Source organism: Nesoenas mayeri, assembly GCF_963082525.1.
Source record: "Nesoenas mayeri genome assembly, chromosome: 6".
NCBI lineage: Eukaryota > Metazoa > Chordata > Aves > Columbiformes > Columbidae > Nesoenas > Nesoenas mayeri.
In genome coordinates, this window is record NC_137545.1 from 1959363 (window position 1) to 1981892 (window position 22530).

The following is a 22530-nucleotide window of genomic DNA, read 5'->3' on the forward strand; positions in this document are numbered from 1 at the left end:
ATGCACAGATCTGCACCCACTGCTGGCGTGTTTTCAGCCCTGGGTACCTTCAAAGGCTTTTTTTACCCCTTGATGACCTTTCCTAGATCCCTCCTGTCAAGTTACCTAATAATGGGATCAGAGTCTTACTAAAACATCTTTAGACTTGACATTTAAAAGTCACGTCCAATTCAACTGCACTTTTGAAGATCATGCTCAAGAATATCTAGGCACAAAAATCTAGACAGCTTGAAGCCTCAAACATATGAACAGTTACAAAAAGGGTACATACAGAAGATGAAAAAAGCCTTAGAAAAACCTTATTCTTCTAGAAGATTTAATAGTAACTTTTCTCAGAACCTGATATGACCAAGCCACTTAAAATGTGGAAGTATCAGTTTAAGCATCACAATTCAGGCATCTCTAATATCAATAATTTACATCCTCTTATTGTTGCTGTTTAGTGAGCTTATTACCACTTTCTTTGGTTTGTTCCTAAGCTTTTACAGGAACTTCAGAACTTTCACCGTAAGAGAGCCATCTCTCCATTTTCTCCTGAGCTAGCTGATCAAACACCAAGACCTCTCCTGTTTAGCAGAGCTAAAAGCATGTAATGTTGCACACAACTAATACATTAAAACCCCCTAAGCTGGACATACAGTTAAAGCTCTTAATGCCCCTGACTATAATACAAGAAAGGTAACAATATAGTCAAATGCCACTCACAGATAATACAATCTAGAAGTATCCTGAGATTCTCTCAAGGCTTATTTTTGTGCTTGGACCTCCTTTTGTGTTTTTAGCACCAACTCTTCCCCACAAGCCTGCATGCAGTGCCCTCCCCACACATACGTTGCTCTGCAGTGAAAGGATCAGCTCAAGCATTCACTTTTAGGCTGGGCTTTCTCATTCGTGCTTGGGGTGACCCCGGCTGTGGGATCCTGCTCTGGATCCGCCTGACCAGACAAGCCAAAATTCTTCTGGCAACAGTTCCTGTGACAGGATGGGGACAACCTACCCAGGAGTCCTCAAAGAAATACGATAGCACTATGAAACGAGCGCTGATCTTGACTTAGGAAAAAGCACAGCAATGACACAAGCTAGAAAGGAGCAGTTTTCATACCAGGGGCTAACACAGGCACTTGGAGCATTGCTGGACTGAGCAGAAGAGCTACTGAAGAGAACACAGAGCCTCTGATGGTTTACTGGACTCAGGCAATCCACCTGGCAGAGAGAAAACAACCCATTTACTGGTTACAGACACCTCCTGATGACAAAATTCTATTCTAGTAGTTTTATTTAAAGATGAATCTCTGCTTGCTCCTTTTGTACACATTAACCTTGTATTATCTCTGAGCTTCAGGCGGATGTGTGCCACGTATAACTGCTGTCATTTTTAGAACAGCATAACTAATATGCATAATGAAACCAATGCACTCAAACGTATTTCTGCGGAAAGCAAGCTAAGAGGAACAGAAAACAACAAAAGCCCCAAGACAAATACCCAGAATCTCCAAAAGTTTAGGACATCATAGAGTCAAAACTCCACCAATATATGATACCTCAACTGGTCATTCCAACTTTCTTTCCTCTGTGAAGAGATTTAGCACAGTGCTGCTGGAATGGAGTCGTTTCCCCTTCCACACCCTACAGAACTATGAGGTTACCAAATACTTTTCTTTGATCACTGAATAAATTTAAAGCAGCATCAACCAATCTGATCCAGAGCAAGGGCTAGTCTTACTGTTTGTAAGATTATGGCCTATGAAGCTATACAGATTTACATTTAAGCAACAATTAAAAAGTGACTTCTCATGAACTTGGAGGCTGATTGGCTCAGGGACTAAAAACGTCTGACTATTTCAAGACATGAGTTCTGCTGCTCTTGTTCATAAATTCTTTCCAGAACAGCTTCCAGCTCAAGAAAATCCCAAGATCTTTTTCCACAGATACAAGTTTGTTGCCTTCATGGCAGTTTCCCAAAACTTTAAATATTTTGATTACAAGCACATACTGCCCTGCTTTGAAATTTCAAAGATGATTCTACCCCTCCATTATGAGATTCTCACATTTCTTCAGATCACCCAGACTCTGGCAAACACACACTATAATGTAATTATAGTCTAATGATGTTTCCATGACACTAAACCCTCCAAAGATGAAAATGTTACACTTCTAGAAATTACCATTACAAGCATCAAGAAAGCGCAGCTTCAGAAACTTAAGTTTGCTCCCCCTTGATGTACTCACTTTCAGAAATCAGCCACGTACACGCTGATTCTGGGCTGACTTTGTGCATTGCTCAGAAAGTGGAGTCTCAAAACCCCTTCTCAGGGAAATTTTGCAGTCACTCTCTTGTTCTGCTCTCTCATATCCATGCAGCCCCTGGTTATATTGACTTAAGTGCCAAGAGCACTGCAATCTAAACCGCAGTTTTGAACCAGTCAAGAAACAACAACAAACAACTCTAGTTTGACATTTAATACAAGACACACCTTCTCTATCACCAGGAGAAAATGACATAACCTTGGTTTCCAGCAGCATAGCTTTGAACCTTACCTTATGAGACCATGAGGATTCACTCTGAGCCAGTCCCTTCTCATCCTCTTCAGTTCTGCACCCAGTTTTTCCAGCAGGGACACCAGACACATCCTTACTTTGGGCAAAGGGATCTGTGCTTTTCTGCAGTATCCGCCCTCCCCTGGCCCGATAGTCAGCCAGCATTCTGGCCAAGCTCTGGCTATCACCTACATGTTCTGCTATTCTAGTGTTAACCAACTCGTGAGAAGGTAAGATTTGGATAGCCTTGGCTTGGATACTCCCATTCATCCCTTGTAGTCCAGAGAGATCCCGCAATAATTGTCTCTTCCTTCTGCTCTCCAGCTCCTTGTATTCCTTATTGAGGAGAGGAGACCAATAAACTTGCTCAGGGAAGTATTCCCGGGCAGGGCACCTCATGCCTTTTTCAGTCAAAAGAAACGGTTCGCGGAACGTCATTACAGGAGAAATACAGAGAATGACATCTTTCAGCTCCTGCTTAAATGCTGCAGAGTAAGTCTTGAGACGATCTTCAGAAGAAGCCACCTCTTCTGTGACATATAAACCAGTATCATCCTGGAGAGGGTCTCTGAAGACTCTCATCTGACTCTTGGGCTCCTGCAGATCATCTGCCTGTTGAAGAGGCTCCAGTGGCTGGCTATCCAGAGTGCCCAAGTGCTGGTCCATGCCATGGAGAGGCAGCAGGGATGTTTCAGGTATTGCAGCAGGTACAGAGTTGAACACTGGAAATGGTGACTCCGCTTTGTGGTGCTCCTGCTGTTTTGAGGACGGCATTTCCAGCTGACTGTTTTCTTGGTCACCTCTCTCAAACAAACCTCTTTGTTCCAGCAAGCTGACCTCCTCAGAGGGCACTGACTCACAGATCACAGGCAGCTTTTCAGAGGACAGTTCAATGTCTCTGACTGCTGTGCTGAAATCCTCACCGTTGAAGAGGTTCTGTTCTTCATTTTCATCTCCTGGCTCCTCAATCAGGGAGTGAAAGGAGGCATTTTTGGTCAGAGTGGGAGGCATGGCAAACTCATCCATAAGGAAAGATATTTCCAGCTGGGAATGATAAGCCACACAGACCATGAAGATCAGGATCTCCTTCACACGAGCCAGCTCGTACTCTGCAGCACCACACAACTTGATCGTGCAACCCAGGTGCTGGGGACACCCTTCAAAAAACATCAGGGTTTTTGTCTGATCTAGAAGACAAAAAAAACCCCAAAACAAACACAGAAGTCAGAATGACAATTATAGTTAACTTGCTCCTGCATATCTCATGCTGAAGAGACTCAGAGAAACTAAGAGCAAGTAACATTGGTAGCACAATTCAGGTGCAGAAATTCACATTGCTGTACAGAAATAACTTATTTTTGCAAGTAAAACAAGCGTTTTCTATAAAAACTTTCCAGTTTTGTAAAAAAAGGCATCATAAAGTCCAAATGAAGGCCACACAAAACACACCGGTCTAAACAGCATATTCTAAGATCACTGTGGACTCTGCAGCAGTGAAGCCGAAGAACCACTGTCCTCCCAGGCACATTTGCTCACTCTTACAAGTCAAAAGCCTACAAGATTTTGAGTGAAATTTAAAGGCTGGAAAGGGGCACGGTGAAGTGGAAGAGATGTAAAGATTGCATTTCCACAGAGATTTGCATCAACAGCATTTATGTGTGCCGGCACCATTGGCAACCTGCCAAGCAGCACCTCTTCCTTCTTCCTTCGCAGGCTTCTACTGCCTAAAGGGGTTACAGGGGAAAAGGAACCCGATTTCTCAAAGGTGCACAATGACTGACAAGGGGCAGCGTGCACAACTTGCAACAAGGCAAATTTTGACTGGATATGTTAAGGTTGGACCACATGCTCTTCTGAGGTCACTTCCAGTCTCTGCTGTTCTCTGTAACCACATGGAAAAACTCTTAATGAGGAGGACAGCTAAGCAACGCAACAGGTGCCCAGATAGACTATGAAATCTCTGTTCTGCAATATTTTCAACAGTTGGCTGACAAAGCCCTGAGAAATCTGATCCTGCACTGATATTAGGCTTTTTTGCTTTGAACAGGAAGTTGGACCTGACAAACTCCAGAGTGGTGGGAAGAGAAAGAACAGTTAGGAAGGAAGAAGCCAGCCTAATTAAAATTGAGTGTGTCTTATCTTAGTAAGATCATGCGTTTTTGTGCACAGCCAGTTCAGCGTAGTGCTAAGATGTAACAGAAGAAAGATGAGTAGGAAGGATAATAATTGATCACACAAGGTACCCAAAAGTTCAGGTCTAGCTAAGAAGAGCAAAGCATTTATCCTTTCACACACAAGCTCAGACACGTCAAGCTTTACTCACCATTGGGCAGCTGAAAAACTTGCATATAAAATTTATGACACGTTCCCAAACGTGGCTTGGTCAACAGTTGATCCATTGACATCACTAAGTCTCCCTGGGTCACTCGACTCACACGGTCTAACACTTGCTATAAATATGGAAAAGAACAGTAAGAATGTGAAGTGCAAAGAGGAAAAAATAGAAAGCCAGTGTGATACAGGAAACCTCTCGCTGAGACATAAACTCTGGGTTATACCCAGTCACACAAACACACATTCATAATATGTACAAGAATTTGGTTAGAGAAGAAAAATCAGACAACCTTTTGCTTTTTCTGGGGATTTGCGACAAGGAGAAATTACAGAGATCCATGACAAGACCTAGTCTGACTCTGACAGGAAGCACTCACCGGTTTGACGTTGATGACCAGAGTGATGCCATGTTCCAAGAGCATGTCCTGGGCAATTCGGGACACAGTCTTCTCAACAAGGACCAAATTAGGTCTGACATCAACTATCCGCTGTACATAATTCTTCAGGAACTCCCTTTCCTGCAGACAGGAAAAAAGTATGGCAGTTAACTGCTGCAAACCCATCTGAAAAAAAATACTTAATGCTTAATATTACCTTTATTTTTTCATTTCTATGCTGACCTTTCCTATAAAACCTTTCCTACATGTTTGAAAAGAGCTAGAAGTAGAGCATCCTAAACATTCATGTCAGTGTCGCAAAAACAAAGCTTTTGCTAGAAGGTCCTATAGGACTTTAGCGCAGATACACAAATATTTATGATCATGTGCTGAAGAACACACTGAAATAATCACAGAGATCAATATTTAGAAAGCATAGCAGATACATCTACCTCAATCAGACAAAGGACAGGTCCCAGTTTAAGCTTCTACTAGAAAACCAACTCACTAGGCAGAGAGGTTTTATACCTGTAATCCTGTCTATTAATCAAACAGAAGCGATCTTAAATACTTGCTAAGGAAAGAGTCAAATACAGAAACAAACGTTATGGGCCAAGCTCAGTAGGGCACCTTGTTACAAGTGTCCTGGCAAACACCTAAAAACTGACTCTCAGACAAGAACACAGTGTCAAAAGTTCTATCCATTCCAGTGTTTTCATACTTTAGGCATCTCCCTGCTTACAGGGCAGGGCACATGTTCCCAAGTGACATTTGGTAGTTTGTCACTTCATTAGGTTGGTGGTTGTTCCATTTTTTTCAAGCCTGACAAGAAATGGGTGCAACCTAATCCTTACCTACACCAACTTTCCTAATGTTTCTTCACGCACCTAAACCACATCTAGCACTGACCTTCTGAACATTATGTTCCTTAAACAATGCATCAGTAAACCAAAAAGCGTTTCCTAAAATGTTGCATTTAATTGTGAGGATCAGAAGATCACTCTCAATACACGTAACAAAACCCCTCAGCCCAAGACTGCAAGTTTGTACGGCATTTACTGCAGCAGATTTTTAGCTCACTGCTAGAAGAGGAAGTTTTTCCTATGCAATCCCACTCACTCAACTCCAGCTTACACAACGAAAAACAAAACACCACCAAAACCAGATGTGTCCAGGTCATCATTTTGTTTGAATCACGAGACCTCGAACAAAGGCATGTTCTCACCTGAAGTACTATAGGGTCTATGCAGGTAAACTTTGTTTCTTCTCGATAGAGGTACTCAATTGAGCACTTCAGCAAAAGAATTTTGGGATTTTTTAAGCAGGAGTTCATCTAAGAAAGACACAGAATAGTTAAAGCGAAAATACAAACACCTGCATGGGAAAAAGCAGACAAGGAAAAAAAGACAGACTTCTCATGATTGATTTTTTCCCCCCAAAAAAAAGTCTTCATTGTCCTCCCCGCACCTGCAGACACAACCACACATTCTTCCTCCTTACAAAGAAGTTACACCCCGTTGTTGGAATTTTACAGCTACCGTCCAGTAAGTGCAACACTAGAGGTTTCTACAGTGACCCCCAAGAATCCTGAAGTCTTGATACACCTTGGAGCCTCCACCCAGGTCACTTCTGCCTTGACCTCCCGCCTTATTTAAAGTCATGCTTTACTATATTGTCATAAGGCAGAACTACAAATGCCTATTTTGGGTTAAAACTTGAGGCAACTACTAGATGCCTTCCAGGGTCAAAGGATGTTTTTTTATGCATGTATGAGGAAAGCTTCCCACTTAGAATCTCTGGGCTAAAAGACAACAGCTTGGAAAAAAAAATGCTTTAAAAGTCATCCTTGTTTAGGGTCTCAAACTAGATAAAGCTCAGAAACCTCCTGAGTAGTGAGACAAACTTCAAACCCCAAAAAGCAAGTCACAGCACACTTGTTTCCTCAGAATGCACTACAACCAGCATTTGATTAATCAAGCCTGCATTACCTTTTTGTGCGCAACATTCTTAGTGCAAACAAATCCATTCACCACCATGGAGTCAAACTTCTTTCCACCAGGGATCTGATAAAGCAAATAACATTTTTAGAACTGTCATACAGTCCCATACCTTCTAATGCAGTCACAATAATACATAGAATACCTATTGTAGCTGATGTGTGAGTTTCAGCTACATCCTCAAGTATCGGATGAAAGATCAGATACAGTCATGCTGGATACAACTCTTTAAAGTCCGGTGAACTAAGGACAACATGAAAACAAGTACTAAGTTCCCGGATCTCTATGTTCCTCCCGACAGATACATATTTATTAAACTGGGAACACTCTGGAATATAATAAGGGAACCCAACTTCTATAGGCCGTGGAAAGCATATACTTTTTCACATGCTAATTCCACTAACAACACATGAATTGTACAGAAAGAAAATAAAAACCCAAAAAAAACGAAAAAAGAAAACCAAGTAAACCTCTGCTTACTGTTTGAACACAAATACTTGACTGGTGTGCCTACAGTCACAACCAATCACAAGAGTAATAAACAACATGAAAGAGGTCTCAGAAGAAGTTGTTTTTCAGAGGACGTTTCTGTTATCAGTATGTGAAAACAACAGCTTTCACTAAAGCTTCACAAGAGCTTTCAGCCCTGAACATCTGTTCTTTGAACTGGAGTTTCAGGAGACACAGCCACAAGTGATGCTGTCTGAAGAGATGCCACCGGCATCATAAGGCTCTCATATTTTACATGTTTTCCAAACAAAAGGGGCCTCCCAAGGTAAATTTTGCCAAAGAGAAATAAGACCAAGCCTTTGATCCTCAGTCACAGCAGCTCCTTGGATGTTCTTGTCACATCAGCCTCCCAGAAGAAACTCTGTATGCCACACAACTCCAGGTTTATAGTTCAACAATGTCAACACTGGGGCATCCAGCAGAACCGGATGCACCATCCCATAACAATTAAGTTTTCCTCTTGAAGAAAGTTGTTGTACTTAGCATAGGAGGAGCTCAGTCCTCCACAATGGATAGTTACAGGGCAATAGATTGCTACAGAGTCCTGCAAGCTACTTATCCAGTATTCAGCACATTTCCAGTCCAAGCAGAAACCAAAAAAGGAAGCAAGTCATTACAGAAGAGGTGTTGCTCTTCGTTACCTTCTGCAGCCTACAGCCTGGAAGAAGAGGTCACCTCCAGGGCATGAAAGCACCTTTCACAGCATGCAACAACCCTTCTGTGCAAGGTTTTCTAGAACCCCATCTTAACCAAAGGCCATGTTGGCCAATTACACCACTGGACATGCTGGGGGCAGTGGGAAGGGGCTCTTTTCTTTGAAGAAGGGGTGCTGCCAGCAGCTGCATCCTTTTGTTTCCCTACATGCACTGTTTGGAACTTACTTTTTTGATGTGGACAAACTGGCGGATATCCATGTCATCATCTCTGTTCTTGACATCAGGCCGTACAGTTTGAACTACCTGGCACACCACAGGCACAATAATGTCCCTCCAGGACAGTGACAGGGACTCGTTGTACAGAAGTTGCTGAAGCAGTGCCATCATGTGGTTGTGATTAGCAGATCTGTAAAAGAGGAGAAACAAAGAGATTCGTTGTGAGAAGAATACAGAGCAGCAATTTGATGTCGTATTTCAGAAGTCGTTTTTTTAAACATCTACACTGCAGAATTCCTCTGAACGAACAGCTGCCTAGAACCTTCTACAGTAAACTCTGGTCCTGTACTTCAGTATAGAAAAAATCACAGCAAAAAAACCCAAAATATACTGTCAAAATGCTGCTTTCTCAATGCAAATTGAGGAAGTAGACACTAAAACAAGTCCCACTGAAAGCTGGTGGAATATTGGGGCTTCAGGAAATGTTACTCGGGATTTGAAAATTCCTTTTTCTACATGTTGCTTACAGCAGCCTTTCCATGGCTTGTTTCTCCCCATTCTCTTCTCTCAGCAGCTCCAGATTGCTGTGGTGCCAGCCTAGAGGCGTGAAAAAGAGTTCTTTGGACTTCTCCTCCACCCTCCTGTTGAATAATGACTCTGCAAGAGATGAACAAACCTTGTTAGTATAAGGTCACAGTTGAACATCTGTGCCTTTCTACTTTGAAAAGGAAATAATATACTAAGACGTAAGCCTAAGCTTCTTGAAATGAGTTTGTGCTAGACGTCATGCTAACATGATGCAGCAAACGCTACTGAGCGTAACAGTGGTGAGTGTACAAAGGAAAAGTGAGCTACTAAAATTCTTGTACCACCAGTACAGAGCAAAGGGTTCTCTTCTTGAATTGAATGGTTACCAAGTTCGTTAAGACAAGGAAAAAGAAAAAATCTTAAACTTCAGTTTTGCCTGTAAATAGGCAGCAGATTCCAAATATCATATATATTCATAATACACAATCATAATGGCTTTTAGACTTAGGACACCGGTCAAAGGCACTAATTTGATCCACAAGAAGCTGCTGATTTGAAGACATCTGTGTATAAGTGGCATTTAAAAGATCAAGTTGTTTCATTCAAGCTGCAGCACAAGTATCAAAAATATCTTGGTAAAGGCCTTGTTAAAGAAATGCTACGCTACCAATTCATATGTCAGATTTCTGAACCTTTATGTGACCTGCAGCCCTGATCCCACACACAGCCCCTCTTTGCTGCCAGCAGGCTGGTTCATCTCACCTATGTCTCAGTATTTAATACTACAGAATTCTCAAGGAAGTTCTGTCGAGAAAGTGGCACAAGCTTTACAAAATATCTCAGCATATCTTCTCACCTTCATCCACCAAACCATCATATACACAGGTATATGAACTATACCCATTTCTGGTTTTGGAAGCACAAAGGGTGTTTCAACAGTGTAAAACAGTCCTTACTGGGAGGGGGCCCACCACTTTCAATCACTGTATTGTCCAGTAACCCCTTAGAACAGTTCTGCGTTTTCCAGTGCCAAGAGGAGAGGTTATTTTGGCATAGTTTCTGTGCTTTGAAAGAGTTATTAGGTTATTTCCCACACAGGTATTATGATATTATAGAGGGAAGTTATAAACTTCCCCATTCTAAATAATGGCTGACTATGTTATAAGTAATTTATGCTAGTAGCATATACCTTTTCATCAGCAAGTATGTAAGCTTCAAACTCTGAGGAGTGCATGACACAACTGCAAAATCCTTATACAATAGTAATCTGAGCAGGACTACTGAAAAAAACTCTTTGCAAACAACAATTACACTCCTCTAGACTCTCCCTATCCAAAATTAGCTGTGTAGAAGATTAGCAGAAGTTACATCGGTTTTTCCCCTTTCCTTTCTCCTGCAAAAGCTCAGTTAAAAACTAAGCAAAGATGCTATTTTTCTGGCCGCATAGACATTGGGGTTTCCCCCTTATTTCATCTTATGAGATCACCAAAATCAACATCATTAACTAGGAAAATTAAAAAAAAAAGCCCCAAAGTACACATGCCCATGATACTGGAAGGCACATGGGTTTTAAAACTCACAACTGCATCTAATTGCCTTTCATTTCAGAAGCAGTACCAGTAGGGGTGGTGGTGGTGGCAGGAAACCCAGAAAGATTTAAGAGATGAAGCTTTAAACTGCTCTGTGGAAGCAGCGCAATTAATCACATCACATGTTGATTTGCTTGCACAGAAAGTTAAAATTGGTGTCTGTTACATATGTTTGTAGGTTGGGAAATTTTGAACAGACTTGCCACTTACACTTATTAAAAAAAAAAAGTAAAAACTTTTGAGTGAAGCAATTTGAGAATTCAAACAAATTAAAGCTTCAAAGTTCATTCAAAAAAAGTTACAGCATAGTTTATATATAAGTTTTGCCACTAAATAAGTTCAGATTTACTGTGAAGTAAATATTTCTAAAGGGTCAACACTCTATTAAAAGAGTATTGAGTTTTCACCATTATACTGAAACCCCACAGCAGCAACATCTGAAGTTTCTCCTTACCTTTAATAAAGGCATCACTAATGGAGAACATCTGCTGCCCTCCGTTTTCAGGATTCAAGTACTCTGAAAGAAGAGAGAAGAGGGAGATAGGCGGAGATAAAGCAATGACAGGTTACACTGGTGCGCCCGTATAATTACAATGTGCACGCCCACACCAGAAGCAGCAGCATTACTCATCTCAGTGTTCAGTCACCAATTTAGCAACAGCTTGGTGCGTGGTCAAGACAAGAATATCCTCTCATTCTTGTTCTATCAAAAACTTCTAAGACTGCAAGAAAATAGTGCCTACTACTGCGAAGAAACAAAACAAACTAGACACGAGCAAAGAATGAACCAGGAATTAAGAGTGTGCTCTTCCAATTGAACCACACTTCACTTTTCTAAGTCTGAATTCAAATGTGTTAAGCTGTGAGTAAACACCATGAGAACACCCAGAGAGGGAACAGCCTTCTCACTTTGCTCTAAAAATGCAGCTTCAGAAGCCATTTTGCTCTCACATTCCAACAAAATATCTCAGATCAAGAGAGACCATCCATAAGATTTATTTGACATAGTGAAGGAACAGAGGACAGCCTGCCTTTCAAGAGCTGGAAGCCTAAAGTCTCAGCCAGGCTGAAGTGTTATGAGGAATCCATGGTGACAGAGGCAGACTCCCAGCAACAAAGGAAAGCAAGAGCGGTATTTCACTTTACATGTCGGAAACAGGATGCAGCTCCATCAACTACACTTGTTCAGCTTGCCAGAGCTTGATCTTCCATGCAAGCTGGCTGCCTACCTACAAAAAGCTGCTTTTCTCCCGAGACTATTAGCTTGTTGTGCCTTCAGTTGGTTCCTTGCTTCTACAAAAAGTGATTGTAGAGTGGGAAAACAAGAGCATTAGCCCAATTGTTTACACAGCGTGATGATCTGAAGTCCAAAGCTAAGCCTTCATCACCTTCCCTGAGAACGGTCCAGACCTACCGCCACAAAGGGAACGCAAAGCCAGGCAGCTTCAGACACCAACAGAAAGCAACGGAATGTTGACAGGACACAAGCAATCACAAGTCTGAACAGCAGCACTCAAGAGACACCTTACATGCCACCAGTTTAAAAGTCTGAGCTTGTCTGCAGATGCCAAGTTTGCAAACACACACTCAAAAGATGATTGAGATACCAAAGAGGGGTTGCAAACATCTCTGCAGCTTGATGGTTATTTTCAGATTCCTTTCATCTCTTGCTTAGATGAAGAGTTTACCCTTACAAGCAACCTACTGCCTGACAAATGCTGGCTCACCCTCAGCATTCATTCACCCACAGACTGAGTAAAGTTTTGTCATGCTGTACCTACACATGAGCACGTCTACTGGCACCTCCATCCCTCTCCACTTTGCGACAGCTCAGAGCACCAGCTCTTACTGCAAACACACTCAAATTAGGTCTGACACATACCCCTGACTGGTACAGCCAGGGCAGGAGTTAATCCCAGCTGAAACCTAACCTTAGTTATGCTGTGGACAAAGACGCAGGTGACACCTCCAAATTAGGAACGCTTCTCTCCAATACAGCTTGACCTCCTATAACTTTGTTTCCAGTTGTGCCCCAGAGGAAGTTCCTGACAAGGTAAAAAACCTCAACTGGACAGATAGCACACTCAGAGGTGTGAGTCTGAGATGGTGAGGGTGGCTAAAACACATATCTCTTACCTCACATCTTCCCTCTATGCATCACACTCCACAGAAGTGGGGAGGGAGGAGGTTCCTGTAGTATATTTTGTAGCCTTGTCGGCAAGCAGTTAAGTATCAAGGGACTATCGTACAAGCTCCCTAAACAGCTTCACTAAAACAAAACAACAGAAAGAACCAAAAATCCCCACCCCAGAACATACAAATTCCTAGGTTGGATATTCAAGGGCGTTATTGGAAGCAAATATGAAAATGCCCAAAGAAATTTGCAGGTCTCCAACGTAAACCAGCAGGTATGGATTTTATCCAGCTTACAGATTGCGCTGGTAAAACATCAAAATAGACTGGCCAGCAACCATAGCTTTTCCCCTAGATACACAAAAGAGGATGCACGCATCCACAGATACACACTGAAAACGGAGGAGCACCCTTGCAAAAGAAGGTGCATCCAAAGGGCCCCTGGCAGCAGCATGCTAAGCCTTGGCAAGCACTGGTGATAAGGAACTGTGTCGTGGTTACTCAGATTCTCTTCTCTTTCCCCCTCCTAACTAGACACAGGCACTAAAAACTACCCAAAATACCTGCTGCCAGGATCGAGGATCCTGGGCTGCAAAGACATTTAGAAAATAAATTTTCCCATATTGACAACAGTATCTCTTTAAAAATAGTAACTAGAGCCCACATTTAAAATAAGTCACTTAATCTCGTCTCCCCATTTAAATGCAGAAAGAAATCTTACTTTGTTTCCCATTCTGATACACACTGTAAAGTACCACTGTCTTTAGGCAAACACTACTACAAATGAGTCACTGTTCTCACTTGTGAGATACTACAAGCCAGCTAACTGGAAGTCACTAGAATTTCACGGCAACACACCACCAGGCATTAGTCAGCCTGTAACACTGCAAGAAATCTTGCTGTTAGACTCAGACTATATACAAACCGCTCTGCTCTAAAACACAGCTGGCACCTCGCGGGCCATTGCCTCAAAGCAGCTGACCTCTGTGACTGGTGGAAATTGAATCTCTCTTAATCATTTCAAGAAACCCACTAACCACTTGGACTCAAGTTGACCTGCACTTCGAGCACTGATGTTTTGTCCTGTCAGTCCCTCCCCCAATGACTATAATTTACGCAGTTGTGAGGAAATAGAGTTTCTAGCCTCAAAAGGTGGGTGTGATCTTCAGTTTTACTTCATTATTTCACAGAAAAATAAGTCACTGTCATCCAGTCTAAGGACAAAAGACAATTCCAAAGAAATCAAGCCAAATACATGTGCCTGTCACGGTCATATGGAAGTCACTGACCCCTGACAGCATCAAACACCTCATGTCGCTGATGGACTACAGTGCTCTGCTCTTAAAATAACTACGTCCCATTTTTACACCGAAGCTGATCTAGTCCTGACTGTCTAATCATTGTGATCCTCCATAACCTCCTGGATGACATCTTTTGTTTAATATAGCCAGAATAAATCAGGAACACAAGGTCTTCACACTCTGACTTTAATATTTCTAGAACAAAGTTTTTAAAGTCACCATTTCACTGCTCTAGGCACTGCACTATCACCATAGGCTTTTGTCCTAATTTTTGAAGGCCTTTAATAACATACATCTACAAAATTTCGGTCTCCCTATTGCCAAGAAGTGTTTCTGGCTATCCAAGATATTGTCATTAATTTTAACTTGTTGCTCCCTAGTTATGTCTTTCCTCTAGAAACTCTCATGCCAAAAATAAAAAAAAGATATGTACAGTAAGTCCTCTGTATTTGCAGAGGATACAGATTTTTTAAAACTGTAGGATAATCCCTACCACTCCACAGCGCATTTTAGTGACTCACACCTCCAGTCTATCCCAGTTCTGGGCATATTACTGATACTTCCCCCTCAAGGGAAATCCATTCTCTTAAAAGGAATTGTTCCCAATTTTCTACTATGAATTACGCTCCTACAGAATAACCTGGTTAAGAATCCACACATTTCAGGAACAGATAACAAAAATCAGTCAGCAGAGATTCACCAAAGGTAGCAGAGTGCCGCCAACATACATAATTCAAAGGCAAAAGTCTGTCTCCTTTCAGTCCCCTCACCACTTGCCTTTTCCGCTGATCTTCTTCGAGCTCTCCGTCACCAAAATCTTTCTCATAAGAACTTCAGTTCTGGCTATAAAAAGCCTTGATTTGGCCAAAAGTTTCCGAGAGAGACAGACTCTCTTACGTTCCCCCTTCATCATGTACCGCGTTTTGTATAAGGAGATAAAGACTAAGATATGTTTGAAACCAGGATTATCACTCTACAAGTCCTTTAACACACACTGATAAAGATAAACCTGCTACAGCTGTAAATTCATAGGGTAATACAGCACACCTGGGCCTGTTTCAAGCTCATTTAATCCAGCAGTGGTGCTGACAACCTGTTCCTACTGTTGAGTCATCTGACATCAGCTCAAATTTCAAACCTGCTCTGTTCCTCTCTTTGGGGAAAAAAAAATAAGCAGTTTGACTTTCTTCTTCTAGACAAATTTTTAGCAAATAAAAGGTGACAACAATAGGCACTTATATATATGCCCGCTCTAATTTGCCTCACTCTTGCTCCCATTTCTAACATCAAAAGTCAGCTGTGACCAGTCCTCCTTCCCTACTCTCTTCAATGACCATTTCAGAAAATTCAATCTGTAAGCAAGCACAAAAAATCTTGCATTCTGATCCACAACAACAGAAGAGATCCATTAGACTTTACAGAATAATGAAATCATTAGAAAAAGTCTACATTCTTTAACAATGGAACATCTTTTAAGGTTGGATATACCAAAGGGGTGGGGTGAAAATATTTAAGAATAAGAAACTCCTCAGAAGCAGCAAAGATAGACGTCTACAAAGCTGATGTAACCTTAGGTAAGGAAGCAGAGCAAAGGCATCAATTGCTACCCAGCATGTAAAGCAACTAGAATATACTAGACCCAAGCCAGTGGCAAGCCCTGGTTTCAGTCAGCCCTTGTTCAGTTTAGAAAATGCAACTGTCAACAGGCAGGCACATTGTTTTTCCTATAAGAACTGTGCTTATAGTTAGAGTATTCCAATTTAATATTTATTTAGGAGAAAAAAAAACTTCCAAAAGAAGTCTTCAACACTGAGCATTTTATTTCTTCCTGCTTCGCCTAGGTGGATGTTTGCTTTTGAACAAATGGTACATATATGGACTAAGTTAGGCTTTATTGCACATCAGTAAGATTCTTCTGTCAAATGTAAGCTTATTGAGGTACAATTAGAAGTCAGCACAGAGCTCTTCCAAGTTAATTTTGTTCACTTGTTGTTTGGGTTTTTCTTGCTTGCTTGCTTTTCCAGTTTAATCTCAGACTGTAGAGACACATATCAAACTGGTTTATGCACAGACTATTTTTCCACCCCAGTTAGCCAGAAACTGTATCTGTGGATCTGCCCTATTATGTATGGGCCAGACACTTTGCTTCAACTGCAAAGAGAAAGTCACAGGGGAAGTTACACACTCTGCAGAGAAGGGGTTTTGACAGGTCTACTGAGCCTCCTCAGAGGTGAGCACATCAAAACTGCAAGTGAGTGCCAGCTAAACATCATATTTTCCCCTCTGTAAGACAGCTACAAAAGTAGTGTCCAAACAGGTCAGTATTATTAGGGCCCAGCTCTCTCCATCATGTGCAACTCCAGCTGGTGACTACCTCATACCTTTTTGGTCGGCAGGGTGAGGGGGCACATGTGGGTACTTGGAGTGCTTCTTGATATGGAAGTTCACGTTGTCCAGCTCCACGTTCAGGCTGATGGAGGCGGCTGAATCACTGTCCATTGTGGACTGGAAGCTGCTGACTGAAGTGCGCTTGCTAGGGCTGGCGGAGTCTTTTAGTGTTGGGTAAGGGGGAAGATACGGGGAGGAGAAGGGTTCAAATGGGTATCATGAGGGTACCGGAGAGGAGAAAAATTGTCTTTAATACATAAAGACCAGTGTGCAATACTACAGGAACACAGTATTTTCATAGTTCCAATCTTATCTTCATGTGTGCATGCTGACATACTGGGCATTCTTTAGTGCATTACTGTAGGGTCCAAATCAAGCAGAAGTCTGCCTGAGAAACAGACGGCAGCAATTTACATGCTTCTCCTCCATTAGAAGTATGAAGCTTTATCAGTTCCACTAAATACTAAAGTACTGTATCCATCGTAAGAAAAAGGACTAGCTAGCTTATAGTTTGCTTAGATCCTTACAGCCCCATGCGCGCACACAAACACACACACATAAAGCAAGACATGGTTAAAGTACTGTGTCCCGAAGGACTAGGGACAGCAGGGGAGAAGGCAGAGTGAGAACAAGACTCAGGTGAAACTCACTGGCCAAGTTATCTTCTCCTTCATCGGCAATCTGCTCTGTGTCACTGTCATCAAACTTGATGTCTTTGAACCAGGATGGCTCAGAGTGCCCCTCTACAGAGTTCACAGAGTCGCTGTCTGGAGATGGGGTTTCTGAGAACTCCGTGCTCTAGGAAGAAAAAAAGGTGTTGAAATGCAGCTCTGCTGAAATATTAAGCGGCCTTAGAAAGCAGCCTGCTACAAATGCAGATCAGACGTTTTAAAAATTAGGGGATATTCTCAGTGGGCTGAGCCAGGTTAGTCACAGAGCCACCCTTTTCAGCACAAAATAGGAACTGGGACAGGAAACAAGTATTTCTTTATACTTCCCATGTGCTTAGGCTCTGCGTCCTCCCCACCTCCACACAAGTTGTGAATGAGTGGCATGAAAGGCCAAGTTTATCCTACTGCACATTTTCTGTCACCACATCCAGCTAAACAGATTTGAATGCTTCCTATTCCCAGCTGAGGGGGGTGATGACTGTATCCTTTGCCCAGAAACCAGCATATACATGCAGCTTTTGGTGGAGGCTAATTCTAAGTTACTGGAACAATTCTGTGACTGACCAAAGCAGCTCCAAGAGTTTCACTCACAAGTCAGACTCTAGCTGGGGCTACTGTGTCAAAACAAAGCCTGGCTAGAGTGCCAGAGAACCTGGAGAGCCTCTAAACAATTTTCATCAGCCATCCCGATGCCTCCAGTCTCCTCAAGAGGAAGTTCTCACTATCATTCCTTTGGCCACAGTGAGTACAGCAAGCAACTGAGTCAACAACACCGTTTCTCCTGACTCTTGTTCAGGAGCAGTGACATCAGACAGTGCTTTCAGCTGATGAGAACAAAAATTGGCATAAGCCCCTTACAAATAGTTATGAACAGGGATCCACAAGCTCCTGCTAGTTAGGGGCAAGCTTTTACTAGCAAACAGTTAACTAGCTGAGATGCCAGATGAAGCCCAGAGCAATCTCAATGGAAAACCATGTGACTGTGGGCAAGAGATGAAATGCATGAGGAAGACAAGACGCTAACAGCTACAAGCTTTCTGACTGAGGTCCACGGGACAGCTGAGCTGAGCTGCAGAACATGGAAGACTCTCAACTGAATGCTTTCAGGTGGGAGAGGCCACAGAGATATCTTCTTCAAGTCAAAAAAAACAATCCAGTCATTCAGGCCAGTGACTGCTCTTACCCCTCAGCAAGTTTAATTGCAATGGAATGCAGTAGGGTAGCACCTCTGGTCACTGGCTCCCTGCCTCCCGCTCAGCTAGCCAGCCCTGTTTCGGAGGCACGACAAAGAACCCCTCCCAATCTCGCATCATGTGGCTAAGGTACTGAATTCTTTCTTACTGCCATCACTGGGGATCAGAAGGTGGTTACCAATAAAATACATGAGAAGATCTTATACTGTATATCTAAAATATCCATTCTTTGGAAGTTTTTAAATAAGGAGTTTTGAAAAAGAAGTAGAATACCACCGCTGTGTCTCAGATTCTGCACATGATACCACAGCTACCACAAGCAGACTGTGCCACGCCAGGGCCTCTGTGGAAGGTGTCCACAAGAGGTACCGGCCTAGATAAGAGGCCCTTTCCTCCACTTTAGACAGCACTACATGCAACAGCCCAGCCTCCACAGAGGACACCCCAAAGCTTTCTGGGCAAATGCAGCTTCCTCAGGCTTTAAACCACTAAAGACTCCAATTCTCTGTACAAAAAATATTATTTAGAAAACATACAATGGCTGCTGAGAACAGGATTAGAAAAGATTCTAGCGAGCAGCCAAACTCAGCAAGTACCATAGCTTTCCTAGTCCTTTTACCTGTAACGGTCTGTAGAGAGCATACTCATCTCTGAAGAGCTGATCATGATGACTGACACATTCTAGCCAGCGTCCATCAACCAGCGCTTGTCCTATTGCAATAGCTTGGACCCTGGAGGTAAAAGAAAAGAGATGTTTTCTAAGTCTAGTTCTAAACACATATGGTTTACGGAACAAACATGCTACAAAGAGTCGCTTGCTACACAACAATATCCCATTGCCATGTTTAACCAAACACTATTTAAAATATTGTGGAGAGGCAGCAGACTGTACCAGATCAAGCATGGAGCTAGACAAAGAGACAGAGACTGCCAGGACTCTGAACACTCACTTGAGGTGTCCAGCAGGCAACGGAGAAATATTGTATGTGCTCCTCCAATATTGTTAGCTCGAGTTATACATAGTGAGCCCCTCTACTGAGCGAGGACTGTTGCTCTGCACTAAAGAACCATAGCAATTTTATCCTCCTCTCGCATAGTTAAATACACCAGATCCTTTATACTCACAAGGTTAATAGCCTGCCAGCCCATCAAAAATTTAGCTAACAAACACTATTAGTGCTATCTGATTACAGGGGCAGACTTGTACTTCAGAGCACCAGTGAACATTTCTGGACAGTCTTCGTAATACACTCACTATTCTCCAGCTGTTTTGAGTGATACTTGTCCCAAAAGCTGCTTCCCAAAGCAGACACCTCCTGTGCCCTGTTGTTTTGGGCCACATGGAGTCAAAACCCTGCCAGTAGAGATCTGAATTTTCCTTCTTTGTCATCTCCCTGCAAAGGGGTCTATCTCTGCCATCTAAGACATCCTATATCAGCTAAAATTCACAACCTCCTGTCACAGAGAAAGATGACACCTGCTGTCCTAAAGCCTCAGGGTTACCTTGTGGTTATGTGCCCATTTCTGATGAGCCAGTTGACCAGCTCTTTTCCAACAATGCAGTTGGGATGTGTCCGCAGCCAGTAGCGATGGTCTTGAAACTCCATCCCACTGTTGTGGTGGCAGATTTTCTTCCACAAATCTTTCAGCTGGACCGAATCCTGGACAAGGAGGTGTGCAAGTTACTGAGTAGTCTGACCTTAGCACTGTTTTTAAGGGCATCAGCCTGTGCCCTCCAATCAGCTTCTAGATCAAGAGCCCTCCACAAACAGGCATAAAATCTAAGCCATTCTGCACAACCTACGCGAAGATGTAAACGGAAACAGCAGACACAAGACCAGCTTCTTTATAGCCTTTCTTTCATACAGAGTTGAGAATAAGGAAGAAAAAAAAGTGGGTATCCTCAGATCTGGGATTATTTTGAGAGAGAACAGAGCACCCCAAGGGGTGAAGAAGAGGCACTGCAGCTCACTGTCTCGAATGCCTCACTCATTCGATTTTTGTTGAAGAAGACAAATAAGGAGAGGAGAAACACACACAAAAAGAAGTGCTTTATTTAAATTTTAACTGGCTTCAGCCTTCCAGTTAACTGCCAGACCCACATTACTGCACTTCCCAAAGGTGCCCTGAGATCCAAGAGTTTTGCTCCACTTCTGCAACTGGACTGGCTTTCTGCTTTTATTTCCAGCACCGGCTACCCTGGGTATAATCCGAAAACCAGTGTTAGCAGCTCCCCTTCCATACCAGGTATAGAGTCAAATGGATCAGTAACAGAACATGTCACAGCATCATAAGATTTGATCCTACTGGTGATTCCACAGTTCAACTGCCTTGTAGTTTACCCTCAATTCACACGGCGATTCAGTAAACTGGACAAACTGGCAGAAAACAGCAAATCCTTTCAACTACAGGATTTTGCCCTCTAGTTCACAGAAGTATGTGCTTCCTTCACTGTACATACATCCTCCCCTACCTTTTATTTCATGAGCAAAGTTCATTAATCTTCTGAATGGAACACATTAAACTTTAACTCCTGATATAGAGTCAGCTCCGCATGCAAAGTGCATTAAACCAACAGCGGGAATTCACAAAAAAATCCTTCATTAACTGACAACACATCTTCTGCTCTTAGCTGAACAGAAGCAATACTACAAACCCTCTTTTTTCCCCAGGGAAGGAAATAGACAGAAATTAAACCACCTGAAGCTGAAGTGCACTGGGACTTGATCATCTTGGTCCAAGTTGTATTCATAACATTTAAAATTTCATTTTTCCTGCAGTAACATACACACGCTGGTCAAGGTGGTGTAAAGATGTGCCTTAAGAATGTTTCTCCTTCACGTGGTTATCCATTTACAGAGCACGCTGGAAGGAGTTGTGCAACTGAGCAGGAACTAGAGTGTTTCTGCATCCTCAGGAATATTTGTATGTGCTTTGCTGACAGCAGGAAAACACCTGACAACACAGAAATTAGTCTTCCTGATTCTAAATTGGCAATCTTGAACCTTTTAATGTGTGAAAAAACACTCTCCTCCTTTCTCCGCATCTTCTTTGCCTCAATTGTTGGAAACACTTCCTCACCCTCAAAGAAAAAAAACACTGTTTTCTGCTGAACATTGTCTAGTAACTGCCACCTACAAGACTGCTGTCAGGGGGGGACAACAGGATTACACAGAACACTGTGGCACATTGGCTTTTCTTCGAACAAGTACGTCACTACAACCTTCTACAAAATGTTATATTTATTCTGCAAACAAGGAGAGGGGCCGATAAGCTGTAACAGCTTAAATTCATTCATCATAGTGCAACCACCTTGAGGCAGCCATTTAAAGTTTCTGATGACGCGGCCTATGAAAGGGAAAATCTGAACTTGGAGAAATACAGAATCAGGGCATTGCATTACAGCTGCAACCGTTGCAGAGTTTAACCCACAAGGAGCCACATGCCCCAACTCCACCATACATAACACACTTCCCAAGAATGAAACCGTAACCACCTTTATGGGAACACCACATGAAACTACGATTTGCTTCAGGAAGACGGAATTGTCCAAAGCAGCATCAATATACTCCATCCCTACAGCACCAGGAGGAGGGGCCCAGGTACGAGCACTCAGACAAGAGCTTTTAAATCACAGAATCATTTCAGTTGGAAGAGACTCTCAGGGTCATCAAGTCCAACTATAACCTGACCTAACTCTAGCACTAAACCATGTCTCTAAGAACCTTGTCTAAACACCTTTTAAACTCCTCCAGGCATGATGACCCCACCACTTCCCTCAGCAGCCTGTTCCAATGCCTGGCAACCCTTTCTGTGAAGAATTTTTCCCTAATATCCAAAGGCTCCTGCTGCATGACTCAAGAAAGGTAAACTTCACTGCCTTCACAGAACGGGACAAACACAAGTCTGAAAGGTACCAGAAGGATTTTGCGCTCATCCTCATTGGTCTCTGCCTTCATATGTGTGCGACTGGCCTGGGGGCTGACGGACGTCTCATAGGCAGGAACCATTGGTGAACCTGAGCGGTCCAGTGACAGGTTAGTGATGCTGGCTGACCTGTAGTAGAAGAGAGAAGAATTGAAGGATAAGCGTTCATTAT

At 42.6% G+C, this 22530-nt stretch overlaps 1 protein-coding gene across 8 annotated transcripts in view; it reads right to left on the reverse strand.

Annotated features, from left to right (window-relative positions):
* Positions 1-22530, reverse strand: part of PIKFYVE (phosphoinositide kinase, FYVE-type zinc finger containing) — a 64426-nt gene that overhangs the window by 25393 nt on the left and 16503 nt on the right. For all 8 annotated transcript variants that reach the window (XR_013922259.1, XR_013922260.1, XR_013922261.1 and 5 more), the window contains 14 exons: positions 22349-22487; positions 19935-20092; positions 19051-19162; positions 17218-17365; positions 16561-16728; positions 11200-11262; positions 9156-9285; positions 8638-8818; positions 7238-7312; positions 6475-6582; positions 5250-5390; positions 4862-4988; positions 2539-3725; positions 1103-1203 (listed from right to left, as the gene is read on the reverse strand). Coding sequence is in view for 2 of the 8 variants with exons in the window: in XM_080346396.1 (XP_080202522.1) it covers positions 1103-1203; positions 2539-3725; positions 4862-4988; positions 5250-5390; positions 6475-6582; positions 7238-7312; positions 8638-8818; positions 9156-9285; positions 11200-11262; positions 16561-16728; positions 17218-17365; positions 19051-19162; positions 19935-20092; positions 22349-22487 (2838 nt within the window). In the remaining 6 variants the exon portion in view is untranslated. The remainder of the gene's footprint in view (positions 1-1102; positions 1204-2538; positions 3726-4861; positions 4989-5249; positions 5391-6474; positions 6583-7237; positions 7313-8637; positions 8819-9155; positions 9286-11199; positions 11263-16560; positions 16729-17217; positions 17366-19050; positions 19163-19934; positions 20093-22348; positions 22488-22530) is intronic.